The sequence below is a fragment of the Acinonyx jubatus genome, chromosome A1 (genome assembly GCF_027475565.1).
Source record: "Acinonyx jubatus isolate Ajub_Pintada_27869175 chromosome A1, VMU_Ajub_asm_v1.0, whole genome shotgun sequence".
Lineage (NCBI taxonomy): Eukaryota > Metazoa > Chordata > Mammalia > Carnivora > Felidae > Acinonyx > Acinonyx jubatus.
This window is the reverse complement of record NC_069380.1, coordinates 25,974,945-25,997,564: the sequence shown is the minus strand read 5'-3', so window position 1 is coordinate 25,997,564 and position 22,620 is coordinate 25,974,945. Positions and strand designations below refer to the sequence as shown.

Genomic DNA, 22,620 nt, shown 5'->3' with positions numbered 1-22,620 from the left:
ACTCGCCCTCATTCTACTTGTCTTTTGAGACCCCCCCCCCCCGCCCCCCGCCAGGCCCGCCGGCCGCTGCCTCCAATCCGGCCCTCGGCCAGGGGGTAGTGGTGCAAGGCAGACTGGCTTAAAGCGCGGCCGCCCCAATCCCGGCCCCGGGCGCCGGCGGGTCCCCGGCCGCGGAGCCCCAGAGCGGCCGCGCCCCCGGCCCCTATGCGCGCACAAAGCTCGCGGCCGCCGGAACCCTCGGGCCCGCCGCGTTCGGCCGCTGGATCCCGAGCCGGCAGGGGCCCCGGGCGGAGCGGCTCCGCGCGCGGCGCTCCGGCCGCCCAGCGCGGGGAGGACGCGCGGCAGCGCCAGCCTCGGGGCCGCGCTGGTTAGGTAGCAGGGGGGACCGGAAGGATGGCGAGGAAGTAGGAGAGGGTTTCCTGAGATGAAAGATTACTTCCGTCCGGGCTCTGGCCTCTCTCTGGAGCCGGCTCGTTGGGGGCTGGGGAGCGGGGTGCGCGGGGCTCGGGGGCCGCGCCTTGCCACCTGCAGCGCCCGCAGCCGGCGGGACGCGCGCGGCCGGGTCGGGGGGCTAACGCGGGGGGATTCTTGCAGGTGGGACTCGAGGGCATTGCCTAGCGCCCAAGCCATGGTGGCCAAACAGCGGATCCGGATGGCCAACGAGAAGCACAGCAAAAACATCACCCAGAGGGGGAACGTAGCCAAAACCCTGGTAAGGCGGGGGCGGCGCCGACCGGGCCGAGCGGGGCAGGGCCGGCGGGGGCGAGGCGGGGCCGGCGGGCGGGTGGCGGGCGCGGGGCCCGGCCTCCCCGCTCCCCGGCCCGGGCCCGGGCCCGCCCCTCCCGCGGGGTCCCGCAGAGTGGGCGCCGAGTGCCGGGCTCTGGGGCGCGGACCTCGCGGAGCCCTGGCGGGCGGCGAGGGCCGGGTCGGTGGTGGCCCCTCAGGGGGCGGCCGCCGGGGCTACCACGGAGGCGCGGGAGAGCCTCCCCAGGAGAGAACTGGGCCTTTGTCTCCGGGAAAAACGGAAAGTCACATCCTTCAGGAACAGTTAAACCAACTGCGTGACACAGGACCCGGAACCCAGTAGGTGCTAGAACGTTCGATGAATGAATGAGCAGGTAAATGGAGGCCTCTTATCATCACCCCCTTCCAAGCTCTGACTCCTGGCCTCCACCCTCAACAAACACCCACCAGGATAAGGTTTCCCCTCCAGCCTCTTTGTTATGGCGCTGAATAAGTTGGAGGGGCGCAAAGTGCGAAATGAGGTTCAGACCCATGTTTCCCTCCATCCTCCTTTCTCTCCTTCTCCTCTTCTCCAGGGAGGCCTCTCGCTACCGGGCTGAAGTTTAAATGCAACATTACTCTCGCTCACCCTGTAAATTCTGGCTCATCCTGGTGGTATGATCCAGAACTTTGGAGACTAAAGCTTTGTAACTGGACTTTAAAGTAAAATCTGTGCCTTATGCACCAGGGTTAGTTTTAGCAAAGCAGAATGTCTTCAGGAGAAAATGCCAGGTCCGTGAGTTTGGACACTCAGAGGCATGCCTGGGATGAGTTGTTGGGCAGTGTTGGTCTCCAAGTCTGTGAGCCAAGATGCCTGGAATCTGTTACCCCAGACACTTAAGTGAAGTCCAGCTGAAGCTTTGGGCTTGGGTGGAAAAGCTCGCAGACCTGATGAGGCACTTCCTTTTAGCCAAAGAAATGATCCTGGTTTGAGTAACTGAGCAAAAAGCTAGAGCTGCAATGATGACACCAGAATTCTTGCAAAACTGAGCAGTACCACGGCAGAGAAATCTTAGGATCAAACTCTGTTCTACTCAGAGCTTTATCCACAGTTCCAGGCTTACCTTATGCTGGAAATTCTCTCATTGGGAGTTAGATCATTTAGTTGTGACTGAACAGTAACATGCTAATATACCAGTGAATTGGAACCATTTTTCACATAGATCTATTTTTCCTATTTCTTTTTACTCAGAAAAACAAACCTTGCTGTCCAAATTGACCTTGAGAAACAAATTTTAATCGGTGTTAAAGCACTTAGGGTTTTATATCCCTAGGAGGTCACTTCTTCCTAGATATCATACAGACTAGCTGAGGTACTGAAAATCTCCAGTTGTGTGGTTCTTTTGAATGAACTAAGAAACTACAGAACTAACAGTTATGAGCTAAACTCAGTTGACAACATATCCCACTGCAAAAGTAGCAACACGGTAACTGATTTGCAAAGCTAAGTTATCCATCCTGGCTTGGTGAACTCAAGGTCAGCCACCTTTAGCTTTTCAAGACCATTAGAAGGTGTTTGAGACCTGGGGGAGGGGAGAGGGCGAATTAGTGGCTTCAAAATAAGAAAAGAAAATTTAAAAATTGGAGGAAAATATTTAAATATCTAGGAAATGTAGTTACTCTCATTTCAACTCAACTCAACTTTCGAAGCTACATTAGGACGAATGTTTAATCTATGGTGTGAGTGAATTTTAATAGGTTCGGATATACCATGGCCTGGGGCCCTTCAGAAGTGCCTGGTACCTGTGAGGATGTTCAAACGGCCCTACTACATTTGTAATGAAAGGCTCCCAAACCAAGCCACGATGTATGTTTATTTTCAGTTGGCTAGGAGAGCCTTTTGGTTAACTTTATTGTAAATAGGCCAACATCCAAAAAGAAAACTGAAGTACTTTAAGCCCTAAATCTCATTTTCCTAATTACAGGTCAAACCCAATTATACTTTGAAAGAAGTAACTTGCAAGAGATAACTTGTTTGGGAGGAAATTGGGAACATATGAACAGATTCGAACTGAAAAATCAGCATAAGCATTCGGAAATAAACCCCTTCAATTGTATGCAGATGCTTCAGTATTTCATTAGCTAATAGCTATGGAGTAAATCGATATTATTCTCCCAGATAGCAGATATATCCAAAAAACAAAGAAGTAATCATTTTGTGATTATACGGTAGTAACTTCTCCAGAATGAAGGGGATTTAAAGTTCAGCGTTCTGAGTTACCCTGCTAGTATATAATCATGGGGGAAACGAGACCCTGACATTATGAGGGAAGTAACATACTCCTGTTTGAAATGAACCATGTCATTTGCAAGATTCTGCTGCTTTTCTTACCTTTACCAGCCATAGATTCAGGCTTAGGTGAATTGCCCCAAAGGGATTGTGCTGGGTACCGCTTCCAAAACAGGAATTCAGAGCTCTCAAAAAAAGAGGATATATTGGTGTTCTTGAGCTCTGAAAATCCCCAGATCATATCGAGTCACTGGAAAATGCCATCAAACAGATTTTTGTACTATATAGTCCAAGCTCTGCATGTTGATAATTTGTGTTTTTCTGCAAAGGAAAAATAATGGACTCCATTGCTATCTGCACCAGGCCAGTAATTCATTTACAGGCTCCTGAATTCACTTGTTGGCTTTGCTGGAGATCAATGAGCTTTTTATACAGGGTTAGTGGGATGACAGCAACAGAACTGGTTTCTGGTCAACCGTGACAGATGGGTTAGGAAGTTAGTGAAAGAGGGTGGGGACGGGGTAAGTGCCGCACTCTGTTCAGGTAACTTTATTTGATATCTCTGTTATTTACGTGATCTGGCCTTGACCTGGCGTTGGGTGCCAAAGAATGACACAGTGACAACACTGGTTCAAGTTATCTTACGCAGTTATGTAAGACTGATTTTGTCCTTGTCTGGTCAAGAGCGGGCACCTATTCCCTTGCAGTGCGATTTGTTTGTGCAGGCGTGGTGGTGGAAACAAGCTCGTCGAGGACAGAGAACCGAAGGGTTATAATCCTTGGAGTCTGCCTGCCACTAACACTTTAATCTCTACTCTGGTATGGAGAGAGTCAGGGATAACCCTATCACCAATTAGGAAGTATTTACAAAAAAGGTAATATCCTTCCTAGATCCCGTCTTTACTCTGCTTGACCTAAGAAGCCATATTTAATGACGTTGGTGTGCTTATTCATTCTTCAGTGAACACTTATTGAGCACCTACTATGTTTAAGTCCTGTGCCAGGCATTGCTATATACATTGACACGTGAAAGAGACACAGTGCCTGCCCTGGTGGGGTAGGGTCCGGTGGAGAGACAGACAGTAGACACGTTATCATGAGAATAAACATGAGATACAACTGGGATAAATGCTGTGAAGAAAACATACATGGTGGTTTAAGTGGTAAGGGAACCCACTTGAGGTAGAAGAGAGAAGGCTGTCTCAGAAAGTTACAGGTAAGCTGAGAACCGAAGAATTGTTGCCTTATTTATAATAAAATGAATTCTTGTATTGATGTGGGTAACAGCCTATTTCTGGCTCACACACGTGAGGAAATGTTAGTGAGTTATTTTCTTCACTCTAACATCTCCCTTTTTATTGGAGAAGATCACTGTTTTTTTGGACGCCTCTCTCAAAAAAAAATAGTTTTTCCTTGATCGATTTGATTTTTTTTAATGTTTACTTATTCACAAGAGAGTGAGAGACAGAGTGCGAGAAGGGGAGGGGCAGACAGAGAGGGAGACACAGAATCCGAAGGAGGCTCCAGGCTCTGAGCTGTCAGCACAGAGCTCGACGCGGGGCTCGAACCCAAAAGCCGTAAGATCGTGACTGAGCTGAAGTTCTACGCTTAATTGACTAAGCCACCCAAACACCCCCATCGGTTTGATTTCAAGGACCAAGCCGTACCTGCAAATAGACCTAGAAGGGTTGTGGATGGTTGTTCTTATTACGTCTGTGTTTTTAGTTTGAGGGGAGCAGGAGGTGTGCAGGGACTGGGTTCATGTGGGCACAATAGTGCCATTCTGCTCCCCAGGGAAGGAAGAGATTTCTTCAAAGTGTAAGCTTCATTTGGGTTGAGGAACTTTTCTCATTACAAAATGCTGCTTCCTTTGCCTACGCGCTCACCGTTGCTGTGGTGCTTCCGCCATTCTGAGAATTTCCACAGCACTCACCTTCCCCATGTTCTTGGCGTGTGGAAGGTTTTGAGAAAATGGCTGTTCTGTGACCTTATTTGGAATCCACAGATTCGGGAATTTAAGATGATTCTGTTAGTGGAAACCACCCAGGCTCTGTAATGAGGCAAGTCTAAATTTGAATCCCAGCCCTTGATCAAATTAACAAACTCTGGGTGTCAGTTTCCCAACCACAAAATGGAGTTGATAACACTTGCCTGGCATGGAGTTGTGAGTGGTGGAAAGAGTGGTTGTAGATTGCCTAGGATAGAGCCTGGCATCCAGTGTGCCTTCAACAAATGGAAGCAATTATTAGTACTATCATTTGGGACTCCCAAATCACTGTATCAGTTGGTACTTATACCCCATCTGTCCCTAGAATACTTAAGAGTGCCAAGTGCGCTGAGTTACAGGAGTATAAATAAGGTTATTGGTTAATTTTTTTCACACCTATCTGGATCCTTCACAATTGGCTTTATTCAGCTATTCCCTGCCCATTGGGCATTGAGAATGGCTCCCTCTCACCCATCGTGGTATTCCCAATCTTTAGTAGGGTCTAGTAGTACCCCACAAATGTTTCCTGAATGAATGAACCTAATCTTACTTTACCCCATTCCCTTTCAGAGGCCGCAAGAAGAGAAATACCCTGTGGGACCATGGCTGTTGGCACTGTTTGTTTTTGTTGTCTGTGGCTCAGGTATGGGTTTTTCGCTGACTTCATAGACCATGCTGTCCTCTGTCCTTCAAAAACACAGGTTTTATTCACAAGAAAATAGACAAAAAAAAAAAAATATATATATACACACACACACACACACACACATTGTTCTGGGATTCAAGTTAATCTCTGCCTGAAGCCTTCATCTTAATGGGTTTTGATTTGGTCTCTAGTCTAGCAGAGCAAATATGAGTAGAGACAAAATTGATATCCTATCAAATCATAATCATAAAATGATTACACTGAGTAATTAAATTGGCTGTTTACACTTTAGAGTTCAGTAAAACATAGCCTAAAAAGGGCATTTAGAACAGAAAGTGGAACACCTGTCTGTCTACCCAAGGTAGATCCAGATTGCAGAGAAAGGGAGAGGCTTTATGCCTTTCTCAGAGGAAACTCTACAGAACTCATAAATAGAACTGAGCCTTTGACCTGAGCCTCAAGGTACAGTCACCTCACACTGAAAGGTGGCCAAGTTCAGAGAGCTTTGCTTACACTCACGTGCAAACATGCGCACACACAGGGGAGGCTTGAGCAAAGGATCATGCAGTTGTCTCTCGTTGAATTTGGTTACTGGGAGTCTTGTAATTCCTGGTCCCCATGGGTTGGGTCTCTAAGATAGTGGTAAGTGAGGAATAGTGGGGCTACTTCTAACAAGGCAGGCCTTCCGAGGTTCCCGAGATCTCTCACTTGAAGAAACAAAACTGCGCACCCCATTCCCAAGGATGTGACTCGAAGGGAATATTTTACCCAATACAGGGAATCCCTCTTCTTTAACAGAGTTTACCCAACCTCTACTGGAATACTTCTGAGGGTGAAGGGCTCACTTCTTCAAAACGCCTATCCCATTTCTGTATAGCTCTAGTTATACATCTTTTGAACTACACTGAACTATCTTTTCAGTAGTTCAGGTGCGAACTCCTAAAACCACAAGGCATGGACTCATTCTCTTCTGAGCATCTTGAATCATCTTGACTCTTCGGATATTTTAAAGATGAGTTTAAATTCCGCAAAGTAAACTTCCCTACTTCTCTCAACCTAGCCTCAAAAGATGTGGTTTCTAGACCCCGCTTCTGGGTACACTCCATGAGTGTCTTAAAGTATATAACATTTGCAGCTGTGGAAGTTGGTCTAGAAGGGGTGTGACTGCTACAGAGGCATTAGGATTGCCACTGCCCTTGATCCCATCACTCTGCTTCTATTAATGTGACCCAAGCTTCAGTTTATTTTCAGCAGTCACAGCACATCCTAGACTCACATCAAGCTGAAGGATAGCCTGGCCCCTCCAAACTCTCCTTAACATAAATGCTCTACAAGCTTCAGAGAAGCATGTACATACCTCCCCCCAATCCAGAGCTGTCCCTTACCCCATCACACATTGTTTATTTTATTCATGACCCTCATCAACGTATGACATTATTTACTTTGCTTCTTTAGTATATATTTCCCACTGCTGGGACATAAGCTCAGGGAAGGGAATGTGTATTTTCCACTAAACCGGTAGATTCTTATAAGTATTTAGCATATAGCGAGTGCTCAGTGTGGTTGGCTGAATGGATTCACGGATGGGTGGATGGATGAGTACAGCAAGATGTTCCCCATACTATAGATATCCAGCTGACTTTCTTGAGACCTAATATAAAGCTTCATGAATATTTCTATTAAAATTTTATTGTTGGTTGTCAGTTGTCTTTTTATAGCGTAGCCACAAAGTCTAGAAATACAGAAGAACATGCATAGTAAATGGCTTGCCGAAATTGCATTATCATGTACGATATGGTCAGTGACATATGATATGGTCAGCGTATCGCCTTCATCAGCGATGCGTAGTTCAGAACACTGTACAAAATTCCGAGGAATATGGTGCATTAATGCAGCATTTCCATCACTGCCTGCATATTCGTCTGCCGTGTGTTGCCTCAGATGATTGGTCTCTGATTTTCACCCGGAAACAAAACAAACAAAAAACCATGTGCCTTTAGCAAGCCATACAAAAATCAAGAAAAATAAATCTATGTGAAAAGGTGATCTGCCCTTTCAGGCCTTGTGGCCAGCCGGTAGATTGTTAGATCTTGAACCTTGAGCCTCCTATCTAATCATCTTTCTTTGCCAGCTTTATAGTCTCGGAAAGTATACTGTACCTCCAAGTCACTGATAAAGTCTAGACTTGGAGAAGCCCATGGAACACAATTCGAGACAACTCCCTCCAGGTTGACTTTGAACCTCTCTGCAAAACTTGTACAAACAATCATCGTGTCTTGGGGGCTTGGCGGGGTCCGCTGTGTGCCTGGCACTGTGCCAGGCTTTGGAACAACCACTTTCAGGAGGCTGCAGGCAACGGGAGAGGCAGATAAGGAAGCTGTCAGTTGTACCTAGGGCAAGAGTTCTATGATAGCAGAGTGCCCAGAGTGCTTGGTGGGCACGGATAAGGGACTGTGTTAGCCTGCTCAGGCTGCTATAACAAAATACCATGGGCTAGGTGGCTTAGAAGTAGCAGAAATTTACTGCTCACAGTTCTGGAGGTTGGAAGTCAGATTAGGGTGCCAGCCTGGTCTGGTGAGGACCCTTTTCCCGGTCACAGACCTCTCCTCATATCTTCATATTGTATCCTCACATGGCAGAAAGGGTAGGGAGCTCTGTGGGGTCTCTTTTATAAGAGCACTGATCCCATTCATGAGGTCTCCACCCTCATGACCTAATCAGCTCCCAAAGCCCCCGCCTTCTACCACCATCACATTGGACATCAGGATTCCAGCATGCGGATATGGGAGAACGCAATCAGGCCATAGTGGGGACTTCTCAGTCATACTGAGCAGAAGAGAAAGTTTCCCAGAGGAGGTGCCATTTGTGGTGAGTTTTGAAGGACAAACAGCCAAAGGACAGGTCGTTCCACATGAGAGATTACTACGTGACAAAGGCACATAGACTTGAGATAGCGTGCCGGGCTCAAGAATGGCCAAAGCCCAGTGGCAAGGACCTGTGTGAGTCATCACGCAGCCCGTGTTGTCAGGGGCTACAAAGGTACAGAGCCAGTATTGTTTTCTTTTTTGGCGTCCAGATACATATTAACCGGTGCCCTCCCCAGTCTGCACGGTGAGGTAGCACATGGAGGGGGTTAAGTCGATAAAGTGATTTGGTCTGTTTTTCTCAAACTGGTGTTAGTTCTCAATATCCACCCTTTTCAAAGGGCTTGAAAACCTTCTCTAAATTACACTTTAATTAAAATCTTGCCACGCTATTGGTCTATATAGTAGGAACTATATCTCCTCCCCCCGCCCCCCCCCCAACCTCCAGGTAAATTGGGACATCTGCTGACAGCAGTCTCTTGGAACCCTCCCAGTCTCCATTCGTTTTCTCAGGGATCAAGTACATTGGCTCTGTTATCCTTTCTGGGATGGGAGATCTATCAGGGGGCTGGAATGGGAGCCCGCAGGGCCCAGAGACATGGATTTAAAGTGGCTAAGAGGACACAGCACTTACTAGCATGCCACACCCCCCTGTCTTCACAGCCTGTTCTCTCCCGGTGTTGCTTCTTTAAATCCTTGTCATCAAGACCGCGTTGCTTTTATGGAGAGGCTAGTTAGGAGTTGGTTAACACGTTACCATGATCCCTAAGTAATGGGCTTCATCTCTTTTTTAATCGTAACTAAAAATAATCCACTAACCCACCTTTGATTTTTTTTTTTTTTTTTTTTTTTGCTAACTTACCTTTTTTTTTTTTTTCCCCCTGCAAGCCTCAGCTCAAGTCAGGCACTGTTCTCACAGAAATGTGTCACTCTTCTCAGCTTGTCCTTGGTGCTGTGCCCTTCCTTCTATCTTTGTACGCGTGCTTTTCTAAGCCAAACATGTCATGAAAAACACAATAACTCCTTTAGGTCTGTCCCGGTTGCCACCTCGCTGGGATTAGTCACGATTCAGTTCGTCTTGCAGAGCCTACTGCCCTTCTTGAGTTTCTCCTCCTTCAGGTTGTGGGGCCAGTGTCTTCTCTATATTTAAGAGAGTGTCATGTCCTAACAGCTAGCCATGCCGTCTGTGGGCTCCTCTGCCTCATGTCACGAGCCTTCCTGGTGAGAGGATGACGGAAACCTCGTGTCACTATTCTCTCTGAGGCCAGGTGGCTGGCGGCTCATATGTTGTATATTTTTATACAGACGGGGAGAATATGAAAGCTTCCAATATTAACGAAGGTGCTGCTCAATGATCTGATTCTCTTGAAAGACCACGCTCTCATCACCTCACTCTGTTGACCCACTTTTCCCACGATGATTGGTTGGGCAAAGTGCTCTTTTTAGAAATAGTGTCCGTGTACCTAGGGTAGGTAAATATTTGGGTCAGGCAAGTAATAAGGAATGCACATCGTATCCGTTCTCCTGGCGAGATTGTGGGAAAGGATCAGGACTGGGGAAACGTTGGCATTTAGGCTCATGCACTCTTATTGGCCACCCTTACTCCACTTCGTGTGGAAAAAAAACAAGTTAACGAACCTCCAAGAGGTCACAGGACCCCTTAACTATATGGGGCGTGATGTGTCACAGCAGTCTTGACCCCTTGCTTCTTGGCTTCTTCCCTGTGGCCTTCCTCATTCTCCACACAGGCCTTTAATGCCTGCGGTGCTGATAAGAACAAGATAACGAAAAAGAAGGGAGAAAAACCAGGAGAGCAGCAAGGGTACAGAACGCAGAGGCCCCTGGCGCAAACATGCACCCAGGGAACACTCACCCCCTCATCAGGAAATCAGATAAGAGCACCAGACCTCCTGGGGCTGCCCTGAGGCCCCCAAGATGTGAGTCCAGCCCAGGTACACGGTGGTAGCCTCTAATACATTACCCCGTTGACATGCAGTTGGAAGGAGGCTATCTAAATGCACCCCTCTTCAGAGTAAATAAATTTCCACTCTCCGTGATTGCAAAAGGGCTCTTAGGCAAGACGCTTCTTTGAAGCCTGACCGTTTGGCAGGAACAGGATGAGAGATGAAGAGGCCTCAGAGAGGAGGGTAGTTTTGGAATCTGCCAGATGTAGGTTCAAAGCCTAAGATTCACTGTCAGCTGGACAACCTTGGACACGTTATTTACTCTCTGCATCGATTTCCTTATTGATCAACTAGGGATACGAGTAGCCCCTCCAAAGGGCATCGACGGGCTCCGGGGATATTAAGCACTGGCCCACAGCTTGACACTGCAGCCTCAGTCACTACCACCATCCCCATCAGCGTAGCCCCGATAGTGGCACCGTGGATGGGAGGGGCTGGTGTGCCTTGGGGGGGGGGGCTCAGGTTTCCATTTGCTTTGCATCTTTCCCAGCTGGGCCTTCTGTGGGCAGCCCATGGGCAAGGCTCAGCCACTCACATTGGTCTTGCTCTTTAACGGTAGGCCCGGCCTCTTCGCTCCAAGGATGAGTGTCTGCAGTTTGATAACATTCCATTCCGAGGGTGTGAGCCTATCTTTCCATGATAAAGCTTCAAAATCTTCCCGACCTCCCCACGCAGGGGAAAGGAAGAACCCACCTACAGACTAAAATCAACAAACAGGGGCTTGTAGTTTACTTCGATATCAGAAATATCTATTTCTGATATCTCGACCTGAATACACCACTGTTTTGCTATAAAAGTTCTCTTTGTGAGATGCAAAAGCTCTGGGAACAGTGCGTTCTTTTCAGACCCAGTATTATCCAGATAGAGGACATCTCAGGGCCATATGGTTCTTTGTTTTGTATAATTTGGTAACTAGCTGTATTGTTACTATATACATCCTATCAGAAATCTGAAACCTGTTTCTCAGAAAGCCTGTTACGAGAAAACCTCATACGAGGTTTATGTTATGAGTTATGAGTGTCCTCAGATAATTATTCCAAACTTCTCTTGTTCAAGTCTTGCTTGGCCCGGGACTTTGTTTTGCTTGGGCCTTTTTAACTGGTTACATTTGTCTTTACTTGATTTCCTAGGGCCCCAGATCCACACTGAAGCCTTAAGGATTCAAGCATCCCGCCCCCCGCCCCCCGCCCAGCCCCTCTTAGAGACTCTGCTGTGTTTTTCTTCTCTTTTTATAAAAACACTGTCTTCCATTTCTGCAGGCAGTGGGGCCTCTTTCCAGATAAGCACCTCATCCTGTCTCTCCTGGCCCTTGGTTTCAAACCTGCCTCTCTGAGAACCGTGTGATAGCTTCTGAAGAGTGCTTGTTTTTATCTTGAGACTCAGAGACAAGCGTGACCCAGAATGTCTGTCTGAGGCGGCAAAGATGCCGTCGCTCAGACCGGCCCGCCGCTATCTCTGGGAGACACTTGCAGTCCTGATGCACTGCCCCAGACCATGAATGAAGCCAGTCACCCTGCTGTAACCCTGGATTTTCCTCTACTTTTGTCCTCAGCTCCTTTAAGAGTTTTCTAGACAAGGATTCTGAGGCCACGCCCAAGCTCTGGAGGAAAGTGTGCTGCAATTGATTAACAATGTCCATCCTAAACCTGGTGTGGACAGCGGGGTCCCGTGCTCACCCTTGCCATCCCTGGCCTTTCCGTGATGGGAGTGCCACGGGGTTCACAGGACAACTGTCTTCCGCATTCCCAGCTTTCCTCTTTGACCAGAATGTCCCCTGGACTCCACGAGATTGATTAGGCTTTTTCCTTAACACGTTCGTTGTCCAGACAATCGGGCTGTTTAGTCAGCATATACGCGCATCTTGTGATCCTGTAGCATGATTTCCCTTCTCCGAGCCCCGTGTGAAACTGCACGGTGACAGATGGCAGCGGCCCGAAACCAGGCTCTTTGCAACCTGCTTGTCCCCTCCCCTGTCCTTACCCCTCACTGAGGTTTCTACTGGGATTAATGGAGTCCCCGTTTAATTCCTATTATCCCTTGATTCCCAGAGGGAAACTCTCACACATCAGCCGTGCCCCAGCTCCCTCCCTCAGACCGTTTCTCCCTCATGTATTCTTAATTTCAATTTGATTTCTCTCTCTCTGGCCAAGCCTGATGTTCATTTCCTAATTAGGGATTATGAGAATTTTAATGGTTACTGAAGCCTGAGCATTCTTGAAACTGATGAGCTTATATCCCCCATCACAGGGGAACCTCTCGGGTAATAGGATTAACGAGTGGCTGTTATTTCCTTCAGACTTTTCTATTTCCCCGTGTGAGCATATATGACTTTTATAATATAGAGAAATATAGACAACTTTTATAATCTAGAAAAAATTAAGTGTATTTTAAGAAGAAAACGTCTTGACTAGTGGTTTTTAGCCTCTTTTTAACAAGCAGCCAAACTCTGTTCATATCTTAGGAACAAACGAAAGAGCAGCTGTTCTGGTGGAAGTGGGATCTGTGTGTGTGTGTGTGAGAGAGAGAGAGTGAGTGAGTGTGTGTGTGTATGTGTGTGTGTGTGAGTAGGCGTGTGTGTGCATTTATGAGTGTGCATATGTGTGAGTGTGTACGTATTTGTGTGTATTTACATTTATGAGTGCGCTTGAGAGTGTGAGCGGATGTGCGTTTGTGTGTGTGTATGTGTTTGCGAGTGTGTGTCTTTGTCTGTGTTTGTGTAGGGGGTACCTCTGGTGTTGCTGGATATTCTGGGTTTTTTTCCATCCCCGGACAGGAACAGACATCTGGACCCTCTTTGCCCATCAAATAGGAAGCTGCGTCTGGCCCAGAGCTGGCCTCTGTCATGACAGAGCTCATGCCTCTGAGCAAATGGCCTGCTAGGTTTATTTGGCACATGAGTTGTGAGTAGTCACACTGTTTCTGGGCGGGGACATTGCTTTCGTCTGTCGGTTAAGGGGCTGTAGGCTCCCATATCCCCCAGGGAATCTGCCTGTGGACACAGGGGATGTGGGAGAGCTAGCATGTCATAGACCAGCGCGTTTTTCAGGACAGCCTATTCAGAACGGATATGAAGAAGTGATTCCCTGAGATGTTCTTGGCTGGGCCTGAATCCCTCCCATTCCCCAGTCTCATGTTTCAGGTGGTCCAAGGATCTCCCTGTACAGAAGGCCTCTCCATTTCTGGAAGGGCCAACACCCCTGTCCTTCCTAGGACCTACTGTTTCTGCTGAGAACAGTGTGGAGGAGGGAAAGGATCAAGCCATGTGTGTGCCAGCTCCAAGGCCAGCCTCCCTGGGTTTGAAACCCAGCTCTGCGACCTACTAGCCATGTGGCCTTATCCAGCTTACGCCCGTTCTAAGCCTTGGTTCTCCCATTCTTAAAAGACCTAAGAATGGTCCCTAACTCCTAGGACCTTGGGAGTTGATTGTTAGTCATTATGTTCATGGCCCTTAGTCACGCTCTCTCCCCACATCTCAGCCTCCCAGGCAAGGTTCTGACCAAGACTCTGAATGCTCACAGAGAAAGAAAGAGAACATTTGGATCTTCCTAGTGATTTTGCTTTATGGTGGTAAGAAAACTTGTAGGGGGGAGCATACTAGCTCCGAGATCCTGAGGAAGCTGTGGTGATGTCAGCCAGAGGTCGGTGGGGTTACCTCTATAGGGGCAGCGGGAGCCTCCTCTCTATTTCTAGAAAGAATTCTTTATATAAACTAGCTAATAGGGATGAGCAGGACCTGTTCATACAACTGTCTTGGCTACTTACTATACACGTATATTTTCTCTTCTCGTCACATAATCCCTACGAAGGAGCTATGGTACTCGTTTTTCCAGATCGTAAAACTGAGGCTCCTAGAGGAAATCAGCTAGCATCACACAGCTAAAGAGTGAGAGAGCCAGTACCCAAACCTGAACTTGAAACCCTATTACACTGCCTTCCCTCCCTCTTACCACTTCTCGCAAAAGTACTACCAAGCAGAAGGTTTCCACCCACCTTAGGCCTTCAGCATATGACCATGTTTTGAAAAGAATTCTTGTTAAAACATCTCCTACTTTCCCTGCCAGAAAAGGTGCGTTGTCCAGAGGTTCCACGTATACAGCCATCCTGGGTCTGCTCCCAGATGGATAAAGCCTTGACCCAGCCGTGGGCTGCTTGTTGACTGGGCCACCGGGGCACCCGACCTCCTTACCCTTTTCTGGACCTTGCTCCAGGACAGATTTGAATTCACCATGTCTACAGGTCGACCCAAAACACTGGCCTTTCCTGGAGACCGCCAGAACTGTCTCGAAACTGTGACACCCAAAGTGGCTGTCACTCCCCTGAGACTGACAAGCAGGATGTTTGAGGAGCTGGGCAGCCTTGGAGAAGGTCTTCTATTTCACCACAAAGGGAAGACTGAGGACATGTCTCTGCCGAGAAACTCCTGCCTCGAGACCTGACATGGACACTCTGGAAAAGATGTCTCCTCAGCCACTGGCTCCCTCAAGGTGACCTGCATCCTTCCTTGTTCCATGCCCTGTACCCTGTGCCTCATGGAGCATTTGGGTTTGTGTCTGGTCTGCTGCTCGAAGAGCGTTTCTGCTGTCTGCCATTTTACTGTGGATAAAGGGCATCACGCTCTTTGCTAACGTCCCTTCTCTTCACCGTGCCTTTCTGCCCTCTATCCCAGGCACCTCTGTCTTTCCCCTCGTCTCCATCTCTGGAGACGCTACCAGGAAATGCCACCGGAAATAGCATCATGCTTTCGACTCCCTTTGTGCTGATTCTTCCTGAGAGCTTAACCCGCCTTTGCGACGTCTCCTTTCTTGACGTTTCTACTTGTCTCTCACAGGACCTATACTTTTTCCTACCAGCTTTTTCATTTTTTAAATGGAAAATAATCAAAATGATGTGATTTCTAGAGCGGTCTTGTCCTCCTCAATGGTATTCCTGTGGCCTCTCTCAATCTCTCTTCTCAGCAACTCTCTTGAGCTCGCTTATCATCAACCTTATTCTCAATAAAAGTGGCCTTCTGAAGCTTCCTGTTATCTTGCAGGCAACGCCGGCAGCCTCCCACTCTCTAGCTGTCTCCCTTCTGTCACCCCTGTGTCCTGGCGCTCCCAGTTAGCCGAGGTAGGTCTGTCCCCAGGGTAAGAGTGGGCTGGGATGACACAGTCCCAGGCCTTAAGGAGTTTACGGTCTTTCATGACTTTCCTTCCCTGCCAAAGACCGGGCTCTTGCAACATCGGAATCTAAAAGCAGTTATTTGATGTTGTTTCTTGGTTCGCAAAATAATTCTCTGAGGTTTATAATATGGGTTTTCCTCCATGCTCTTTGCAATTATTCACCTTTCATTTTCCTCCAAGAAATATCCACTGAGGACCTGCTACGTGCCTGGTGCTGAGCTAGGCCCAGGGTGGTCATGAGCAAAATCATGCACGGTCCCTGCTGTCCTGGAGCCTTCAGTCTGGTGGGGAAGCAACATAAGTTTACCAAGTAGTCATGTTGAAACCTGTGCGATTTCAGTCATGAAAGTGGAGGAGAGACATGTAAAGCTGTGAAAGCATATAAGGCAAAAGGCTGGGCAAGTGGTTCTCAGAGTGTGGTCCCTGGACCAGCAGCCTCAGCATCACCGGTGACCCAGTTAGAAATACACATTCTCAGGGCACCTGGGTGGTTCAGTCAGGTAGGCATCCAACTCTTGATCTCAGCTCAGGTCTTAATCTCAGGGTCCTGAGTTCAAGCCCCACGGTGGGCTCCCCCCTGGGCATGAAGCCTACTTAAAAACAAATACACATTTTCATTTCCCACTCTAGACCCACTGGATTAGAAACTCTGGAGGTGGGGCCCAGCCTCTGTTTTCACACATCCTCAGGAGACTACCATACACACGCAGGTTTGAGAACTCTTGCCTCAGATGGTCAAAGAAAGCTTCTCTGCAGAAAAAACTTCTGGATTATAAAGGAAAATTAGGCAATAGGGTGGGGCGGGAGAAGTATTTCGTACAGAAAGAGTGGCATATGGAAAAGCCCTGAGAGTTTTGAAAACATGAGGGATTAGCCCAGGAGAGAAGAGTAATATAAGATACATCTGGACAGGTTGATAGGACCAGGATATATAGGTCATGGAGGCCACATCAAGGATTGGGCAACAGGAAGCTTTTTGATGTGCTTGAAACACAGGGATGACACAATCTTACTTGTTTTCATTTAAAGAATAAATCTAGCTACAGTATGGAGCAAATATTGCAGAAGAGCAAGGGTAGACCAGTTGGAGGTCATGGCAGGGGTCTGGGGAAAGATGGCGGTAACTTGCACGAAGGTGGTTTCTGGAGGGAGGGGGAGAAAGGTGCATAATCACAAGATTCTTAAAGTCCACAGGTGTTGGTAATCAGTTGGAGGTGCTGAGGATGACTCTTGCGTTTTCAGTTTATATGCAAGATGGAGGGTAACGAGGCCAAGTTCGGCAGTGGGAAGGGATCCTGAGAAGGTCCTGTTGAGTTTGAAGCGTCTTTGAGCCACCTACATGTAGATATCAATTCAATGATGGAAGGTGTGGGTCTGGAGCTCTGGGAAGTCAGGGCTGGCAATACACATAGGTGAGTCAGCAAAAGCTAAGGGCCACCTAAAATTGTGGGGCAGGGTGAAGTCACCCGGGAAGTGAGAATGTGAGACATGAGTGAGAATAGAAGAAAGCCCGAGTGCTCACTGAGAGGTGTCATTATTCTTGTTTATTGGTCAGATGGAGTTAGGATGACCCCTGTAAAACCCATTTAGTGTAAAGAGCCAAAGAAAACTAGAAAACCAGGGAAATATAGTGTCACAGAGGCCAAGGGATGAGAGGGTATAGGAGGGAGTGGTCAACAATGGTGAGTCAGGAAGTCAGGCAGGAGGTAGCTAGAAACTGCCCATCGGATTAAGTGACATGGAAGGCGCTTTGTGTCCCTAGCAAGAGATATTTTCGGTGGAGTGAAGAGAGCAGGAGCTAGAATAAAGTGGATTGAGGTGGGAATTGAAAGCAAGGAAATGGAGAAAGTGAGTATAGACAGCTTTTTAGAAATGGTTGCAAAGCGGAAGAGAGGGCACCTGTTGGTAGCAGATGTGGACTTGGGAGGATTGATCCGGTTCATTTGATTGTTGAGTGTGAATGTTTCTTGCGTGCTAAAGCCTGAGGATTTTGTTGAAAGGGGATGGTTAAATAAAAGAGAGATGTGACCATCCGAGGTCACCAAAGATCAGGATGCCAAACACAGGTTGGAGAGGGCAGGGGCTCGGGGATTCTGTAGCTCCTGCGCTAGCCTGGATTTTTCTGAACCCCAGTGACTTGCCCGAAGCCAGATGCCCTGACCTGGAATGTCTGCCTGTCCCTCCTTTCCTTGGCATCTCTCTTTCCTGCTGTCTGGCTTACCCACAGCCCCTTTCCTACAGCCTGCTCAGCTGTTTTCTCAGCTTTGTTCACCCACTGTTAAGTTATTAACTTGTCAGGGTCCAGACTCCCCACTTCCTTTCCCTCTTTGAACCCACTGTTGGCTCCCTTCCTGGTCGCTGCCTCGGGAAGCCAGCACGTGGAAAGCCAGGGTGACTCTGCGGGTCATTACTGGCAGGCACAGAGACGTACAATTAACGTAATTGCTCTAGAATGTTGAAGGCTTCTTAAAGACATTGATACAACTGAAAAAGGAATAATAAACGCAACCCACTCTCCCTTATCTCAAAGGTGAAGGCAAATGGTGAACTTAAAACAGACTATTCAAAGTAATTTCTCCAACCAGGTTCCATTTTAAAGAGTCACCTGTACACCTGTTAAGGACCATCAGATTTTTACATTTAATTCATGGATTCAGTAGGGTCAAGAGTGATCTTTAATTAGTTCTTAAAGCAGACTTAGGAACTGGTAAGTTGCTTTACCAGAAGTGTTGCTACTCTGAAATAAAAAAAAAAAAAAATCTCATCTAAGACTCTTTAGAGAAATTTGCAACTGTTCCGAAAAGAGAATTGAGTGGCTTTATCATTACCTAGCACTTTTGAAGTCATGAATTAACTTAATGGGGCATGATGGACCTAAGGCACAGACTGTTTCCTATTTGTTGACCTACTTTCCGCTGATAACGGTGTCCTGTCTAAGGCTAAAATGAAGGGAGAGATAACATTTTTGAGCATTTTATTATGGGCAGATTTTTTTTTTGCTTCTATCATGATCTTCATTCCTTGCCATCCTCTGAGATGCACATTATCTACAGCTTTGCCAGTAGAGAAAGCAGGGCTCCGGAACTGTGTGGGAGTTTCCCGAAGTTCACACCACTAGGGAGTGGCAGGTAGCACTTGGTACTTGAGCTCTGGTCTCGTGCTCAAGCACGGAGAAGCAGCGGTCATGACCGGAGAGATGGTAACAATAGCAGTAGCTCCCACGCATCGAGCCCTCAGTGTAGGCAGAGCCACTGTCGTTATCGTTTAATCCCTATGACAGCACCGCAAGCACCATGGTTCTCATTTCACCCAAAAGGAGGCGGTCTCGAAAACGTTAACTAATGCGTCCGGTGAAGAACTGGAATTCAGACCTAGTTCCGTCTGACCCTGCCCTTCCACGGTAGACTTGTTTGTCAAGATTAGGGATGCTTCCCTGATCCCAAGAACAAAACATGAGGCACGGTAGATGTAGATATTCTTTTTCCTAATGTTGTCCAATATACAGCTGCCTCCCAGCACTCCCGTTGAACCGGAATACGGCATGTTTATTTAACGTTTGTTCCTTGTCAGCCCAGGCAGGGGAGGACAGGAAGGTCAGACATTTCTGTGAGCTTATCCATTTGGGGAAGGTACTTTCTCACCCCCTCAGCAACTTCTGCTGTCAAGACCCACCCCCAAACCCGGGATGGGCCAAGGAAACTTCCGAGCACAACCATAATGAAGGATCACAAGTTGTTGAATTCACTCCTTCCCTGGACGCGGAGAGGACAGTTCACACAGAACTGGCTAACTTCGATTTTCTGTGTAATTCTAAACGGTCTTTGTGTTCAGCTTGGTCGATAGCAACATAGTAACAGAAGAGGGCCCAGCACAGGCTGGTTTGGTAACACCAGAGAGGTGAGCGGAGATCATCACTGAAATAAAGGACGCAGAAGCAGAAATGAGAGCCCAGAGCACAGCCAACCAGAGCTGTTTGGGTCTCAGATCAAATACCTTGCACACCCCGTGCCAATACTCCATCGGGGTCTTAGCAATGACTGTTTTTCATTATGGTCACACTGAACCTTCGTGAAAAATTAATATTATGTCAGGTTTGGTGTATATCCAATTTAGGAGAGTAGTGATGATGCGTGCAGGGTTTTTGTTTTGGTTTAGTTTCGGTTTTTTAGGGAAAAAAATGCATTCATGCTTTATCTTTCCTTCAAATCTAGCTGTCCAAGGAAGATCCCCCAAGGCCCTGTGTGTTACTAACCTCTGCACACCCAAAGCACAGTACCTGGTTTACAGTACGTGCTCACTAACGTTAGATGATGGAATGTCAAGGGCTTGTTTCCCGAAGGTTCTGGATAGCCTGCTTTAGCGTGGCCGCTCAGCTCGTCGTCCCTGTTTATCCTGTTTTTAGACGGGATTAAATGAAACGATACCCAGCCTCACCTCCAAGAAATCATGCAGCACGTGGTAGTGACAGTTCTCATCTGTTCTCGTCCTCATCAAGCCTGACCGCCATTGCCCACTGGGGAGGGTGTAACAAAGACGCTTCGGCCTTAAGTTCCCCGGGACACATTTAACCCCAATAGCTAGAACCGGGCCGGGGGAGCTAACTCGCTCTTAGCAAGATAAGCGGGGGTGCCAGGTGGGCTTCCAGGCACCCCACCCCCTCGGTCAAAACTCCTGGTGGCTCTGGATGAGAGGTTGCGGCATTTCAGAGACGTTACTGGCAGCCAGCAGATCTTGCATCAAGGGCTACCGGCATCCAGGGGCCCGGTTTGATGCATCTGCTCCAAGCACCTGGCCTGCATTCCCTGCTCGGGGGGCCGCTCATTTTCCAGGCCACTGCCGTTTTGAAAAGGCAGCCTCGCTGACCTGTGAAATGAGTGCAGTGCCTGTATGAAAGCCCCGTCCCCTCTCCCCAGCAGCCACAGGACACTTCTGGGGAAGGGGGCCAAATCCGTGAGCGCCTGAGGGATCTCTGGCCTGAACTCCTGATGGAATTAGCAGGAGTTATCTATAAATCCCCGAGGCATCCATCAGCAGACAGAGCAAGGCTGCCTTTTTAAAGAAGTTCACTGACCTCTTGTTAACTTAACTCCTTGTTAGGAAATATCTAATCAGCTGGATGCTAACATGTCAAGGGCCCAGGGGTCAGCAGAAGCAGGGTTCGCTGTGGGCTTGGGTTTCCAGCTGTGTGCTGCCTGCTATCTGAGCTGTCTTGTTTTCCTCTTTCAGCTATCTTTCAGATCATTCAGAGCATAAGGATGGGCATGTGAGAAGGCCTGGGGATTTGACCCTGCCCCCTCCCTCTGGAGGGCGGAGGACCACTTAAGCTTTTAGCCAGGGATCTGTGGGAAGCACACAGCCACACCGAGTAGAAAAAAAAGGCTCCCTCCATTGTTCCCTGATCACTTCATCGTGGATGTCAGACCACATTGCCTTCTCACAGGACATCTTGGTACATCCGTGTTCTCGAGCGGAAAGGACATTTTGCTTTTCTGTTGGTGGGATTGGTAGCTCCCAGATGTCTGCGGCAGCACCCTGTCTGGTTTTGCCCCTGGTCTCACAAATGTATGTATGTGGCCCTCCGAAGGATCATCAGGTTACTTTCTATGGATACAGCCTCTCCTCCGTTGGGGATTGGTTTTACGAATAAATGTCTTTGTTCAACCTTATACCATGTGTGGGTTACAGTGAGAAACCTGAAGCGAAGAACATGCCAGAATAGCTCCAGGTGGGGTTGGGGTGGGGGATGGGGGACAGGACTAGACGTTTGGGAAAGGGTCAAGGAATCTGTGGCTGGGGAATTAGAGCTAGATTTACCTTCAAGGTCTTGGCCCAGAATGAAGCCCTGGGCTGCTCTCATGACCTTGGATTTTCCACACATTTTACTTTTTTACTCTTTTTTTTTTTTTTTTTTTTTTTGGTTTTGGGCGGGTTTTTTTTTGTTTGTTTGTTTTTTGTTCTTTTTCTCGATGCAGAAAAGCCACCTACAAAGCGTGTCAAGGTTCGATTAGCTGTTATCTGCTCTTTGTCTGTCTTAGGACTTGACGAGGAGCAGGTAGGTGTCTGAGGCCTCTTTATGAAAACCAGCCAACCTCAGGACCCAGGAGGGCTGGAGTCTCATCTCACTCTGGGTGGTCAGCCTGGAGGCTGGGAGAGTTTGGCCCAGGGCTGGTGGGTGCACACGTCTCCCTGGCCAGCCTCCCCACAGCCCCTCAGAGTGTGGTCTGCCTACATGGGCATCCCAGTGTGTGGCGGGGGTGGGGCAAGTGGGAGATGCATCTCGAAATGCAGACTCTGGGGTTCTACCTCAAGCCTGCTCCATTTAAGTGCGGCAGGTGGGGCCAACGCTAATGTTTTGTACAAGCTCCCTGGGTGAGGCTTACGCACTCTAAATTTTCAGGACCACGATCCTGAGAAGGCCCGTCTAAAGAGAAAGTTTTGTCCCATTCCAAGCAGCAAAGACAGCCCCCTCTGAAGCTTGCTGTTAAGCGAGGCCTATCCTGCGGGCACAGCTGGCGGAGGAAAGGGAGAATCAGCCTGCTCGGTTGTTCTGACTTCTGATACGGCCTCAGGAAGTCCGAGGGGCGACCACAGAGATCGGCATTTGGATTAAAGATGTTCAGTGTGCAACTTTAAACAGTCCTGTGTTGCTTCTTAAAATTCCATCTTTGCACTCTTGGCAATTTCGTTCATTCCTCAATATTGGGAGAACTTTAAACATGGAAGCGGTGGCAGTGGCCAGGACTTCTGCCAACCACTTCGGGGGCTTTGTTGGAAATGGTGCACTTGGAAATGGGGCAGGGGGGGGGAAGCTTTTTGTCCACTGGAGTCTTTTATGAAACCCAGACCCTTCAGTGATATTCTTTAGGGCCTTCTTTTGTCCCATCCTCCTCCTCCCCCTCCTCCCCTCCCTCTCCCTCCTTCCCCTCCTTCTCCCCTCCCTCCTCCTCTCCTCCTTCCCCCTCCTTCCCCTCCTCCTCCCTTCCC

At 48.1% G+C, this 22,620-nt stretch overlaps 1 protein-coding gene across 8 annotated transcripts; it reads left to right on the top strand.

Annotated features, from left to right (window-relative positions):
- Window positions 1-232: 232 nt before the first annotated feature.
- On the top strand, window positions 233-22,270 carry SERP2 (stress associated endoplasmic reticulum protein family member 2). Of its 8 annotated transcripts, XR_008295591.1 has the most exons (6): window positions 234-372; window positions 595-712; window positions 5,571-5,643; window positions 14,711-14,958; window positions 16,824-17,048; window positions 20,863-21,302. XR_008295591.1 is itself a non-coding variant. In XM_027064887.2 (5 exons), exons 2-4 carry the CDS (start codon window positions 629-631, stop codon window positions 14,908-14,910), a joined length of 357 nt encoding a protein of 118 aa, XP_026920688.1. In that variant the 5' UTR covers window positions 234-372; window positions 595-628; the 3' UTR covers window positions 14,911-14,958; window positions 22,034-22,270. The 8 variants fall into 8 exon arrangements, 6 of the variants coding, with proteins under 6 accessions (XP_053071880.1, XP_053071870.1, XP_026920688.1 ...); XR_008295597.1 differs by lacking the exons at window positions 14,711-14,958; window positions 16,824-17,048; window positions 20,863-21,302 and adding exons at window positions 21,672-21,804; window positions 22,034-22,270 and having other exon boundaries at window positions 233-372; XM_027064887.2 differs by lacking the exons at window positions 16,824-17,048; window positions 20,863-21,302 and adding an exon at window positions 22,034-22,270.
- The last annotated feature ends 350 nt before the right edge of the window (window positions 22,271-22,620 follow it).